Source organism: Phyllopteryx taeniolatus, chromosome 17, assembly GCF_024500385.1.
Source record: "Phyllopteryx taeniolatus isolate TA_2022b chromosome 17, UOR_Ptae_1.2, whole genome shotgun sequence".
NCBI lineage: Eukaryota > Metazoa > Chordata > Actinopteri > Syngnathiformes > Syngnathidae > Phyllopteryx > Phyllopteryx taeniolatus.
This window is the reverse complement of record NC_084518.1, coordinates 19,206,873-19,220,919: the sequence shown is the minus strand read 5'-3', so window position 1 is coordinate 19,220,919 and position 14,047 is coordinate 19,206,873. Positions and strand designations below refer to the sequence as shown.

General features: G+C 42.1%; 2 protein-coding genes across 7 annotated transcripts; one reads left to right on the top strand and one right to left on the bottom strand.

Annotated features, from left to right (window-relative positions):
* Positions 1-100: 100 nt before the first annotated feature.
* Positions 101-7,630, top strand: LOC133466898 (putative monooxygenase p33MONOX). Of its 6 annotated transcripts, none has more exons than XM_061751057.1 (9): positions 101-119; positions 1,020-1,207; positions 1,973-2,034; positions 2,186-2,361; positions 2,708-2,816; positions 2,913-3,040; positions 4,055-4,158; positions 4,240-4,415; positions 5,193-7,630. In XM_061751057.1, the coding sequence occupies exons 3-9, from the start codon at positions 2,010-2,012 to the stop codon at positions 5,411-5,413; spliced, it is 939 nt and encodes a 312-aa protein (XP_061607041.1). In that variant the 5' UTR covers positions 101-119; positions 1,020-1,207; positions 1,973-2,009; the 3' UTR covers positions 5,414-7,630. The 6 variants fall into 6 exon arrangements, with proteins under 6 accessions (XP_061607041.1, XP_061607042.1, XP_061607043.1 ...); XM_061751058.1 differs by having other exon boundaries at positions 103-119; positions 1,057-1,207; XM_061751059.1 differs by lacking the exon at positions 101-119 and adding an exon at positions 285-556 and having other exon boundaries at positions 1,135-1,207.
* A 349-nt stretch (positions 7,631-7,979) lies between these two features.
* On the bottom strand, positions 7,980-13,930 carry LOC133467631 (rho GTPase-activating protein 24-like). The gene is made up of 10 exons (XM_061752688.1): positions 13,879-13,930; positions 12,490-12,603; positions 11,495-11,702; positions 11,274-11,406; positions 11,105-11,178; positions 10,762-10,883; positions 10,474-10,690; positions 9,693-9,970; positions 8,972-9,569; positions 7,980-8,384 (listed from the first exon to the last, which is right to left on the bottom strand). Exons 1-10 carry the CDS (start codon positions 13,928-13,930, stop codon positions 8,114-8,116), a joined length of 2,067 nt encoding a protein of 688 aa, XP_061608672.1. The 3' UTR covers positions 7,980-8,113.
* Positions 13,931-14,047: the final 117 nt, after the last annotated feature.

Here is a 14,047-nt window from a genome sequence, read left to right as displayed (position 1 = left end):
GGGGGGAGGTGCTCTTTCTCGGCATGCAAATGTCGAGTCTCTGCCTCTGGAGGTGGGCGGAACCGAGAGAAATGTTCACCATTAAGCGTTTATCCCATATCCTTGATATCCAGTTGAAGGTACTTTACTATTGCTAGTAGCATTGTTTACTTGGCGTTAAGTCCTAAGTCTTTGTCAATTGGTCGCCTTGGAAACGGCCAACACTCGGCTCGTACATTTTGTATTAAGTCATTCTGTTCTGTAAAGTCGACAACTAGACCATTTGTATCAGGCGTACATTGCATGTCGCATACAATTAGAAAGTGTTCGGATATGGTTGCTATATAATAGCACTAAAGAGTCGGAAACAGAACAAAAATACAAGTTAAAGGAGAGCCACGAACTCTCGCGAGATTCTGAAGTGACTTCACCCGTCCATCCCGGAAGCCTTTTCATAGTAAGTCAGAATAATGGCCGCCGAGCAAATCATCAACTATTCCGCAAACTGCCCAGTCGTCATCGAAGGGTCACGCTGGACTCTATAGCCACACGCCCCGAAGTCGCCGTTTTCGCCGTGGTAAGAACGAAATATGTTACGTCGCCAGCAGTGCCACATCTGTTTGTCCATCTGTTTGTCATTCAGCATCGATAGGTTCCGCTATCTAGGCCGCAGAACCGCCTTCAGAAATTTCACGAATGAGCAACGCTACCGCATTTTTCCATCATGAGTGATTAAAACCCAATTAAAAACGTCCTCATGTGGCATTTTGTCTACCACTCTTCAATTCGGCGTAAGTGACATGTACCTAAAGCTTTTTATTGAGCTAAAATAATTGGCGTGCAAGTTAGCTACGGTCGGACCTTCGACGAAGTGGATCGTCGTTGAAAATTGCTAACGTCAGCCTTTCGCCTTTTGCAATAGCAAGTTAATTTATTTTGAGGCGAGTATTGGCATTTTTGCTGTTGGTCGCGCGCCATCAAGATGCTATGTTGTTGACATTTGATCTCTTGTCTGTGCATTTGTTTCTCCTTTGGCCTAGCTGGCTGGCTGACCCACAAATTTCTATGCATTGCCAGAGCGCTTGTTGTCGTGTCCCCTCACCATCAGACCTGATGTAACGTCAGCCTCAATCTCTCCATCGGCCTTGTCCACAGATCATAAACACAGCAGGGCGCAATGAGTCCATCCACTGCCTGTTTGTGCTCTCTACTCCTGCTATAATCACAGGTTAGATTGATGTTTTAATACAGCGCACTAGTTCTGGATCATTTTCTGTGAATTCTCGCAATAAAGCAGGGTTCATTGTAATACCGTAATTTCTCATGTATAATGCGTATTTTCCCCCCCATAAAATTGTCAAAAGTCAATAGTGCACATTATACATGGGTATAGGAGAAAATGAAAAAGACTTTCACATTTTATAAGTGTATGCCGCCATCTATAGGTTATGAAAAAGTTGTACACTTTCATTGTAGTATGCCACCTAGAGGTTATGAAAAAGGCGTAACCTACACTTTCATTCCAATACCACAGGAGTACATATGACTGCAAATATGTACAATTGTGCTCATAAGTTTACATACCCAGGCAGAATTTGTGAAATATTGTTTTTTGGCTTTTGTTTTATTTTTTTAAATACGACTGACAACAACCATCATTAATTTCGTTATGGTTATATTAAAGAATTGTACACATCTTTCAAATTCTGCCTTGGTAATCAAACATGAGCACAACTGTGTGTTTTCTCATTTACTAAATAAAAGTAGGGCTGTGAATTTCAAAATAAGAGCAAGTAAATAACAAAATACAAAAAAAAACTTCGCTTAGCTCATATGGGTAGAAGCAAAGTCATGTATTCTAAAAATGCATCATACATTGGCAGAAGGGTTTTCCAGAATTTTGAGGTCAACTTTGGGGGTGCGTATTATACATGGGTGTGCATTATACACGAGAAATTACGGGTACTTATTTTTACCCGTCCTTTTCTCACAGGTGCTGCTCAATTTTTGCCCCTAATAGTACAGAAGCCATGTCTGGTTCAGGTGACTTACCAGGTGAGTTGAAAGCACTAATTGCAAGTATCTGGCACTAAAGTTAATGAATTACTGTGAAATGGCGACTTTCTTTTTGTTTTTTTGCTTCTTTTTTTTTTTTTTTTTTAAATTAAAAAAAAAAATTTTTTTTTTTTTTTTTTTGCATCGGCAGCTCTCGAAGGTTCCGGGATGGGTGGGATGAAGCTCCCCATCGGCATGACTCGCCGGGCGCTCAGCTACGACGACAACTTGGAGGCACCCATGTCCACGCCCCCGCACGACATCAACATTACAAATCTGTGGAGGCGCCCCGTCGTGCCCGAGAGGAAGTTCAACCAACTGGCTGAGGTGGGACACAAACCCCTAACCCCCCATACGGACCGAGCCTAACCATGAATAGCAAAATTTCACAACTAATTGATGCTCCTTATAATTGCCACGGGGGCGAAATGTGAATAAGTGGTGGGTCGATTAAAAAAAATAAAATAAAAAATGTGAGGTGGGGGATTGGGTAAAAACAAAAAAAAGGGAACAAGAAGGGTTTCCGCAAATGATGGAGGGGGGGAAAAAAAACCCTGAATATAAAAAATAAAATAAAATTAAGAATTTTATTTTATTTTTAAAAATCTGCGTAAGGTGACGTCATATTAATAGTATGGCTGTGTCATAATTGGTTGGTACATTTCCCCACCAGGAGGATGAAGGTGCTGTGTGTCAGTCTGTGTTGGACAGCGCCCCCTCCAGGCCCACAAGTGTGGTGAAGACCAAGGCTTCCTCCCTCATCCTCAACTCTCTCATCACCAGTACAACACCACCAACCAGCACACTTGAAGATATTTTTGCAGTTACATTTGAAGGTTGTTTTTTTTCTTAGTCCTTTTTTGGTCCTCTCCTCACAGAGCAGACTCATGACAGCATGCACAAGTTTGAGCAGAAGGCGGGACTCAGCGACACCAGCTACACTCCCCACAAAGGCCTCACCGCCGAGGAGACGAGACACCACCACCGCATGCCAGAATCCTTCCAGGTAGCACACATGCGCACACTTCGTCACAATAAAATCACCACCATGACTGCACATTGAATCGTTTATTCCACGGTCCAAACTCGTAAAACCATTATTAGCTGTACAGGTAATGTGTTTAACAATTGAACATTCTGAACTGTCATACAAGTATAAACAGAAGTTAACCAGTAAATATAAATGTGTAAAACGGTAAAATTCTCTTTGAACACTCCTAACTTTGTTCATTTTGGGATATCTTGTTTTTAACATTACACACAGCTATAAAATGTAATCGGCTAATAATGTGATGTAAAATATCTCAATATTTATACCTTTTTCTTGTTTTAATCATGGCTTTATCGCCATAAAGATACGATTCTATTTTAGAGATATCATAACATTATTTTTGCAAAATTCAGACTTTTTTTTCCCTCCCCTAAAATTCCAATAGTGTTCTCTTCATATTATTTTTGTAAAAATTCAACTTGTTTTTCTTAGTATTTTGATTGTGTACTACTCTCATTTACAACTAACATTTTAAAAAAAGTTTTTTTACTAGCCCTGGTACCTCTTTGTATTGGAAATATTATGGCTATTCCATTAAGCTTTTTTTCTCAGGAAATTCTCGTACTATTTTGATTTGACAACTTTAATATAATTTTGGAGTACGAACCCTTATACTCCTTTTGTAATATGAATACATACTGTAATTTTGCTCTCAAGTATAATACCCCCCCCCCCCCCCAAATCGCACTTTCGCAATTGTGTATAATACGCACCCGAAAATTGCTGGTATCCATGCTTAAAAAAATGTAAGGATTATCCGCAGAGAAATTTTAATTTTATTAGGTTTTCAAAGACATTTTCAAATTCTGTGGAGTAAACTGGAAAAAAAAAAAAACTATGAAATGCTTGCCTTGCTGTGTGCGCATGCACTGACGACACTGATACTTTACAGCATATATTCCAACTTCATTCCATTAATATTAGGACTTTTTCCCTGTTTAAAGTGACATTATTTTCATTGTGGTGTAGAAAATGCAGATCCAGAGCCTGGAGGCTCGGGACGAGCGCCAGAACTCGTCGGCCCAGTCCACGCCGTCCACCACGCCGCACAGCTCGCCCAAACAGCAGCGCAGGTACGGCCAAAAAAACAAACACGCTCACCGTCCGGGCTAATATGTAACCACCCTTGGTCACCTTTGCTTTGTTTTGTTTAGGAGCTGGTTCAGCAGCACCAGCTCGGACGTCAGCGGGAGCTCCTCCAACAGCAGCGTGGACCTGGTAGGAGGCGACGGAGGAGGAGGAGGCGTGCTGGAGCGCTGGGGTGTATTTGGACCGCGGCCCTTCGTGCACAAGTCCACCTCCGATCTGGGCAACGATCCCTCAGCGGCAGGTAAACACAACTAAGTAAACATCAGCTTTACAGATGCCACATCAGTTCCCGAGTGCTTTGTGTTGTTTTCAAGGTGTCTACCGGGAAACAAAGTGGTGTCAGTCATAGTCAGGGTTAATGACAGCTGCCCGGAGACCTCGATTCGAGGTGCAGCGACTGTCACTTAAACTTCAATGTAAAAATCAGCTTTACAGATGCCACGTGCGCTCCATAATGCTCTGTGTTGTTGTGAAGGCATCTGCTGCTGTAGTAGATATCACCCAGATGAAGCAGCATGTGGCTCATTGGCCAAGGTTCCAAGTCGCTGTGTAAACAATTGTATGTTTATGAATAAATGGAGTGAGGGACGGTGGTGGGGGCTGGGGGGGGGACCAAATGCAAACAAAAGAAGGGGGTGGATGTTAATGACTGACTTCAGACTGGTGGCCATTTTGGATGTTTGTGTATAAAAACAAACGGACGCTACGCAGTTTCACGCAGCGAGCGCTGGAGGAGCAAGACTCGGTTTATTTGGAAGACGTTTAAGTCTTTTGCCCCAGCATGACTTTGGGTAGGTGACTTTAAAGTATACCTTTTTATTTTTCTAATGTCTCATGGACATTTTTCAAAGCAGGCTGCTACATGCGATCACATTGTCCTGAGACTTGGTGAAGCAGCACGTGGCTCTTTGCCCACTGTTTGTGAACACAAGGCGGCTCGATAGTAGTATCAGTGTGACACTGCTCCACACAACTTCTCCTTTACCCACCTTCTCCCTTTTTGTTTTTTTTCACCCAGCAGGCTTGGCGCTGCAGGCGTACCGCGGCGCCCACAAGCCCGGCGCCACCGACGGCAACAAGTCGCAGGCGGCCGCCCGGCTGGCCGACGGCCCCGACGCCCAGAAGGCTGCCGCCCCGCCCAAGATGGAGATCCCGACGGTGGACGGGCGGCGCCAGGGAGCTCGCCCGCACAAGCTCAAGCCGCGCGACATGAACATCCTGACGCCCTCCGGCTTCTAGACGTCGTCAAGCTACACGATTGGCCACCGCTCTATGAAAGGTCACACGGTTTCCCCCTTTCACGTTACCAGCTTTCAAGCCGCTAACTTCCATCGCAAAAAGGCAGCTCCGATGTACAGTGGAACCTCCAATTTGGAACATAATCCTTCTCATTATGGACCAAGAAGCAACTAGTAGACGTCCTTCTTAAAAATGTTTCCAATTGCCTTAATGAATCATTTAAACCCTAAATACAGTGTTCCCCTGCTATTGACATGGGAATTGAAAACCCCCCAATTTTGGTCAATGCTTTGGGCTGAGCAGAAAAAACAGGCAGTAGGAGAGTTTTTCAGCAAATAATGGTGGATAGATTCCCCCCAATAAATCAGCGAATCTGTGAGTAAATAGCTGAAATAGTTGAAACCCAAACTATGGTCCTAAAACACTCAATATAATTTTAAAACTCGTCTTACAGCATTACCCTTAAAAAAAAAAAAAAAAGAAAGAAAAAAGGCTTCCAGATGATTTATTCAGGAAAAAAAATACATGGAGAATGCAAGGACACTGGAGTGTATGTTGCCGCTTCATCAAACTGTAAAAAAAATATATATATATTATTTTGTTGTTTGTACTCTTACTATGTTTTTGACTCAGTGTGCATAGATATTCTTTTTTTTATTTCTATTTTATATTTTTCATTAAGTATTTTAATATCTTCATTTGGGCACTTATTGTACCTCAGAACAAATGTTAACTTCCTCCACTAACGGTGTTACGTTCACTTTTGTATTGATTAAATTATTGTTTTCATATTCCATTTAGCTCATTAAATAATTGGTTTATATATATTCCAGAAATATGGATAAAATAACAATATGCCAATTTACAATTTTAAATTGTATTTAGTGAATTAATTATGATTAATTATAAATAATGCAATAGCATCTGTCTGTTTGAAAGAGTCCAACGTGGCCTTTACGCACGAAATTTTGCCCAGCCGGGCTGTAGCGAAGTATGCGCAGTTGTAACTCTCTATTTAAACCGCCGTAATTGTCATTTGTAAAATAGTGACCCTTAATAATGTGGCCATAATAACTTGAAAAAGTTACTGAATAATCCTGTTCTTTAATTGCACTTTATACTCATCATCCTGATTCCATGTATGGTCTTGGTCCAGTCAAATATATGTTATTGAAGTATACTGAGGTAGCAAAAAGGTGGTCTCAGGAAAATGGCAGACTCCCTCACATGGAGATATTCCACCATTTTTTTATTTATTTTTTTTCTCTCCTCCCCACCTTTTTATTATTTAGATGTTTTAATGACTAGATGTGTAGTGAAGACATAATTGAAGTATGTTTGCTGTTTGGTTTTGTAGCCATTGAAATAGCCTACAAAGCAGCAAGGCTTGATCCGGCTATTCTTGAAACGGTTGTCATATGTGAAGCCTGTATTTTTTTGTATTTTTTATTTTTATTTTAGTAGCACTTGTTTTTGTTGTTGCACTTTTACTTAAAGTGGACCGAGTGGTGTCGCTGTTCTTTTTTTGTTTAGTTTTTGTTCTTCTCTTTAAAAGACAAAAATAACAGCAGCCGTGAATATGAAATGTCTTTTTGTCCTTGTCTAAAAGAGTTGGCAAAGTCCTCCAAGGGCCAGACTGAGGGGGGAACAAAAAAAAAAAAAAACACTCCCTGGAAATGTTTAAATCATTTGCCCCAACAAAGGTTTCATGGGTTGACACTGATACTGCACATAAAAGTTTCATGAAAATGTACCTAACTAATGTTTGAAAACAAACAGTTCAATAAGATTTAAAGCATATGTATTGTACTTAAAAGCTGAATACAACTGAACTGTACTTAAATGTTAAAAAAAAACCAAAAAAAAAGTGCAATGTGTCCCACACTGAGAACCACGGGGAATTTGTTCAAATGACCCACAATCCGAATCGTAGAGAGAAGAGTGCAGCTTAATTGCAAAGCTTTTTTGTCTACACCATCTGTGTCGAAAGGTTCCGTTTGTTTATTGAATCGAATTTCATGGCCAGAAGAAAATGCCCTTGCAGGCCTGTATATAAGACCCTCGTGCCATATGTTGCCCACCCCTCCTCTAAATGAACTGAAGTGTGTCTCAAAATGTGTTCGTTTTGTTTGTTTTGATTCATAGTGTCTGGATATGATTTTTGTTTTCTTCTCTGACTGAATTTGAGAATAAATGTCACATTCTCACCACCCAAAACGGGCTATTTGTCTTTTATATGTCCAAATTTGCTGGCGGGGTAAGATTTGGCCACACCTAAAGTGTCCAGTGAGTTGGAAATACACTTCTCAAAAAAAAAAAGTTAGTGAAATTGAGCTTTTGATGTTTAATACATGAATTGACCAATGAATTTCCTGTTGAAACAGTCCTCGTCTTTGTGCTATTTACATTTTGACATTATTACCTTATCACGTGTATTGTGTAATTGTGTTAGGTCTGAGAGTAGTGCATGTTGGTTCCCTAATAAATTTCAGGTCAACATTGCGTCAATAAAGTCAACAAATAGCACAGACAAAGGTGCTAAAGTTCGTATTCGGTCTTTTATTGTGAAAGCTCATTCATGCAATTGAATACAGACTTCCCGAGTGTTTTGCGTGTATAAAAGCTCCAGTTTAGAGAATCACAGTAAAATGTTGTAAATCCAGCATCCACGGTATACCTAATTCATCTTTCCCTCTGTCCTCACAGGCTCTTTAAGGCGCGTTCCCTTTTCCCGCCTCTGTCGTCAACATAATCATCATCCGTCTGTTCCCGCGTTTTGATCTTTCTGTGCGTCCGGAAAAACAGCTCCATGTCCGCCTGAAGCGTGAAGTTGCGGCGGTCCGCAGCGGCCCTGGCCCGCTCCACGTCGCGGATCCTGACCTCGGCCGCGCTCTGGCTGCGCCTCTGCCGTTCCAGGCGGTCGCGCAGTGCCGCCACCTGCCGCTCCAGGGAGTCGTTGCAGCGCTCCAACCTGTGGTAGGCGTGCGAGAAGGGTCTTGTGAATATTAACATTTGTTGTATGTAGTGTTGATCGGATTTCTCATCAAATTTCTTTCTCTCTGCTAAAATTTCTACATTTTCCCGACTTTTTTGCAGTTACAAATAATGTTGATGCTGTTTCTACCAAGGTTATGATGGTTTGTTTGTTTATTTGTTTGGCAGAAGCTGTGGATATCAAAGAGGCGTGTATAGTATGGATCGAGTTTTTGTTACACTTCACCAGTGGCGGTTTGCGATATGGGCAGCCGCCCGGGGCGGCATTCTGTGGGGGGTGGCACCCGGGCATCCCCCACCCGCCCTTGACGATCAGCCAGAGGTGCGCAATTGACAGCCGGTGGGCCTGCTACATACACTTCGAACTGCTGTTTTGAAAGTAAACCTAAACAAAATCGCCAAACACTGAACCCTAATTTGCTTCCAGTGGGCTTGGCAGCGCCTTGCATGGCAGCAGCATGTGTGCGTGAATGTGAGATTTTTTTTAAAGCGCTTTGGGCACTGTATGGTGTAGATATAACCGTTACAAAGTGTAGGTGCACACCATTTAGCATGACCGTGTACCTGTGTATCCTGGCCTGGTACTCGGTTCTCTGCTGGGCCATCTGCTGCCGAAGCTCGGCCAGGAGCGAGTGAGCATCGTCAGGCTGCGACTGTGGCTCTGGCCCCGGAAGTTCAGGAGGGCCAGATGGAAGGAACACCTCCGAGCTCCCCGTGCTGAGGGGACTGAGTATCGAGCCAGATGTTGGCGTGTTTAGATGGTGTTCTCCGTTAAGGTCACTTCCTGTATCACCATCAAGGAGTTTGTCATCTTCTGCTGCTTGACTTGAGGCTGATGTCTTGGGCAACATGCGAAGACTAATCCGACCCTCAGGACTGTTGCTCTTGTCCAGTGGTAAAACCTCACACGAGGACCACGACGAGGGGTCATCGACCGTCTGCCACGCCTCCTCTGATTCTTCGCCAGAGTCTCCCTCACCATTTGCATCTAAATGTTCAGCAATGATGTCTTCCATGCTCTGACTAGAAGGCGCTCTGTTCAGGTTATCATAATCAGATGGGATGCTGTCTTCCTGCGCCTCACTAGTGCCCCCACTGGCCGCTTCAGGTCTGTCACCATCCACTGCAGTCTGGATGGCATCAGAACCCCACAGATGCCTGCCTGCCACAGGTGGGAAGTAACAAAGTACAAATACTTGGTTGCTTTTTTTTTTTCGCCCACGGCGGACATAAAAAAAATACATGGATAGAAAGAAGTCAACCGCAGATTGAGAACTATTTCTACCTCTGTCGGCTGCCTGCCCCAGACTGGTCCAGACCTCTAGCCAGCCCATGTGCCCAGAGCTAGGCTCCACAGAGCTGTGGACATTTGCGGGGGACGAGCCACAACTGGTCAGGTGCTGGTGGTGATCAGTAGTTGTTCCCTCGTGATGCTTCTGAAGGGGCTGACTTGAAGGTAGCGGGAAGAAGCAGTTTTCCGGATGTGATGAGGTATAGCGATGGCCCAGGAATCTCTTGTAGCCTGAAGACATGTCTGATGTGGCTGCAGCTGAGTAGATACAGCTGCAGGAAGCAAGTAAAGCAGGTATCTGTACATTGTACTCCTTGCGTTGTCAAAATAGACTTGTTCTCTCAACTTCCACGGATGATGACATGACGTAATGACGATGTACAGGTAAAGTCAACTGTTGAGATGTTTATCTGTATTTCTTTTCTTAAATACAAACTAAATACTTGAGCCACCAAGTAGTCAACTGTGGTTGGTTCTCATTTAACATCACAGCAAACATAGCCAGCTGCCAATGTTAGCGGCCATGATGTAAAGAGTCAAAAAGTTTGCAATTGGTGACTAACTACTGACACTTGGATTCAATAAATGTCACGTTTTGCTGAGTTTCTGAAGTTGCGGTGTTCCTCAGGGCTCATTTCTAGATGCACAGTTTTTTTGTGCCTGTTCTTTTACTAAAGCGTGTGAGTAATTTTGCCAGCTCTGGATTTAAGGATCTTCATACGGTATTAAAAGGAGGTTGGTAGCATGGATTCACAATCATAAATTTAGAAGGTACCTTGTACTCTGTCCCGGCTCCTGGCATTGCTCCGCAATAAGCGGCAGTGACATCTGGCGAAGGCAGGCGTGCTGGTGCAGATGAGTTCTTCTGAGAGCAGCTGGCGACGCATAAAACCCTTCGGCTGTAGGCACAGGAACCGGTATCGAGACTCTGGAGAACAGGGACTGGTGCTCCCTGATGAGCTCCAACATCAGCGTCTGGACAAGTGATGCACCTGGAACACAATCCATCAAACATTTTTCTGACATAAAATAAACCGTGTGAGCTTTGTGAGTTGGCTTATACCTCCCATGATGGTTTGAGGGTCCTCTGCTTTGGCCCGCAGAATGTTTGGTCCAAAGACTGTGGCCAAGTTCTGGCAGCTCATCTTGTTCCCTTTTGAGTGACTCTGGACTTCGTTGAGAAACCTGCACACAAATGAAGCAAGGATTCAATACAGTGGCGCCTTGATTTACAAGTGCTCCTACTTGTAAAAATATGAGCGTGTAGTCGACTTGGCCAAGCAATACGAACATAGTAGTTTTACGATATCTACTATACGGAAGCAGAAGCCGTTGATAAAGGCTGCAATGACAGTCATGGACTGTAGCTAGATGCTAGTGTTGGGTATTTCTCGGGTAGGTTTTACCGGCATATGAACTTCAGTAGGTTGAAATTTGCCACTGGTAGCTCCTGAAGAAGATTCCTCAACTCCCCCAAGCCCTGTGATTGCACGAAAAGGAATTGCAGTGTTCTACTTTTCACACAAAAACACTTTTTTAATAAACCCTTTTCATATTTTTTGAGTAGCCCATCACCTGCATGCGGTCACTTGAAAGCTTTTGGCCACTGAGCAAGAAGTCCTGGTAATGGCTGAAAGGAACCAGAGGCTCTGGCAGCTGTCGCAGGTAGAGCTTCAGCAGTGACGCCACCGTGTGGACATCTGTGTTACTGCAAACACGGAAAGCTTCTTTTAAAGTTCCAAAATGAATAGCCTGCCTGAATTTCAAGCAAATATTTGAAGGCTTACTGTCCGGACCTGTCGAAGGAGGGCCTCTCCCCGGCGTCGAAGGCCTCCTGCAGCTCCCTCACCAAGCTGGCCTGTCCTGGCTGGCGAAATAAGCCCACTTCCTGAAGGCCCCGCTCACGTATAAAGGCTACGCACTGCTCCACCACCAGGGGAACCGAGCGTACGCCGTAGCGACGCTCGTACAGCACCGTCTCCTCCAAACGCTGACCGAAGACACCTAAGCAGGAGTCACAAAAAAGAAGTCGATATGGTTTGCAGAAGACTGTGGGCATGCAGTACTTAAAACCTCTATATGACTTCTGTTTAGTGTGTATGATCGATCATTCTTATGCTGTTTGAATCTTTACTGTTACAAAATTTACCCATGAACCTGTGCAAAACCTGTGGTGGAAACGGAGTTCTCGGGACTGTTTCAAGCTCCCTTTTAAACGTAGGAGTTTAAAACAGTTTGTGATAGCGCTCATAACTCAAAACACTTGTATCTCAAATGAATGAAAATACCATTAAGCTGTTCCAGCCATCTGAAAATCACCCAAAAATGTTAAATGTTTTAAAATCATAAGAATAGCACTCTACAGTATTGTATTTAAAAAGCAGAGTAATAACATAACTGCTTAATGCTTAACATTCTATTTAATTTGTTGTTCAGGATTTTGTGCTCCAATTCATTGTGATGCTCCTTCTGATGTGTGTGCTTTGGCCACCGGGGGGCAGTGTAATACATTCACCGGCGTATAAACGAAGGAGATGGTCACAACTGCTCAGTCAGCTGCAGTAATAGTAATCGTTCTTTGCAAAGGATAAAGAATATACGCCTCTGAATATTGTTATATTGTCTGTCTACGTACGGTTGTTGTTGGTGTTGTTGTCCTGTAGAAAGACTGATCTGAATTTAGTGATTTGTGGCAGAACTGGTTGAACCTATGCTCATGCTGACAAAAGTTGCTTAGGAATGTATGAAGCACATTCAGTTGTATCCATCCTAAAAGGCTCATTTTGTGTACCTGTGAAAGGGATCCAGACTCCCTTATTGAGGCTTTTCAGCCACTCGTCTCCCTGGCCGGCGCTGTTGGACAGGAAGAAATACGAGCCAGGACTGGCCAACACGTCTCTGTTCCCTGCACACACCAAGCCAAACATGCTTTTTATGCTGTTGGCGGTAAAGGGCCAAGTCCAATCCCAAATGTTTTTTGGCCAGTCCAGAAGATGTGAGTTTTTTGGGGGTTTGTTTGTTTGTTTGTTTGTTTTTCTTCTCCAGAGTAGCCAAGATCAGTGGCGGAGCAGAGGCTACTTAGAGAGCTAACGAGGAAATTAGATTATGGGAGTGCAAGATAAGATCGTAGGAGGCTGAGGCTCCAACAATCTCAATTATTGTCAAGACAGTGTTCATAGATTTACAGCAGGTTCTTGAGATTTTTTTTTTATTTTTTTTTATTTAACCTTGATCCAGGCAAGGCAATTGAGAATAAATTCTCATTTACAAGTTTAAATTTTTTTGATTCACTTTTTATTGGGTGTGCAACCAAAATGTGGTTATTTGAATGGCTGTTTTTAAACAAAATAAACATTCTGAATATTTTATCGATGCAATACAATTTGTTCGTCTATTTTTATTTCTATATTTAATTTTTTAAATTGTTAAATTTCTATTGTATTTTAGGAATATTTCTTTTCTATATTAAGCTTTTGCATTTTTAATGTAACAAATGTATTATATTGATTTAATTTGAACATGTATGTATTTTATATTTGAAATGTATAACTTATTTTAATATTTATATTTAAAGTGTATTAAAAAGTAATTCAAAATATTGTGTCTTACAAATGTCTTTTTTTGTACTGAGGCATTTTCTATTTAAAAATTGTCAAATTATAAATTCATTTATATTTTTAACCACATATTTTCAAAATAATGTACTTATGAATATTTTCTATATTTAGGCATTTTTGGATTTATTTTAAAAGATATTCATTCAGTGATTTACATATTTGATTATCTTTTAAATGTATACATTATATTTTGTTATCGATAGCTATCAGAATTGAACATTTCTGTATTCTAAACATTTATTTGACATATTTCATATAACAAATGTGGAAATTACATATTCAATTCTAATGATATTTATCTAATTCTAATGTTTTAGGTATTTATTTTGTTCGTGTATATTTATCATTTTTACGATTTCATTACACACGCACACCAGTTGTCAGTGATTCATGACGATACGTCGAGGTCCCGTCATACTTCATCTCTCCCCTCTTCAAAGTCAAATTCAGAACTTTAAAAGCCCTGAGTCAGGCATTTTACCTCAAGGACGCACGCACACACATGATCGAGTGAGATTAATATGTTGTTAGTGTGTGTGTGTGTGTGTGTGTGTGTGTGTCACCTTTGAGGCCTGCTCTGTCATGTTTCCAGGACTTGAAGCAGCTGAGTCCCATGCTGCAGCACTCCCGCTCACTCTCGCTCACCGGTTGCCTCGGAAACGATGATTGAATACGCTCAATTGCAGATTTCGCAGAGTTGAACAGTTTATTGATTTATTGATTTATTTTAAA

Excerpts from the sequence above, each read along its gene's own strand:
- LOC133467631 (XM_061752688.1), bottom strand. The coding sequence starts at position 13,930 with ATGGGACTCAGCTGCTTCAAGTCCTGGAAACATGACAGAGCAGGCCTC. Across the intron at positions 11,703-12,489 it reads AGTCTGGATCCCTTTCACAG|GTGTCTTCGGTCAGCGTTTG; the intron begins GTACACAAAATG and ends ACTCCTGCTTAG. Across the intron at positions 11,179-11,273 it reads TTTCAAGTGACCGCATGCAG|GGCTTGGGGGAGTTGAGGAA; the intron begins GTGATGGGCTAC and ends GTGCAATCACAG.
- LOC133466898 (XM_061751057.1), top strand. The coding sequence starts at position 2,010 with ATGTCTGGTTCAGGTGACTTACCAG. Across the intron at positions 4,159-4,239 it reads TCGCCCAAACAGCAGCGCAG|GAGCTGGTTCAGCAGCACCA; the intron begins GTACGGCCAAAA and ends TGTTTTGTTTAG. Across the intron at positions 4,416-5,192 it reads CAACGATCCCTCAGCGGCAG|CAGGCTTGGCGCTGCAGGCG; the intron begins GTAAACACAACT and ends TTTTTCACCCAG.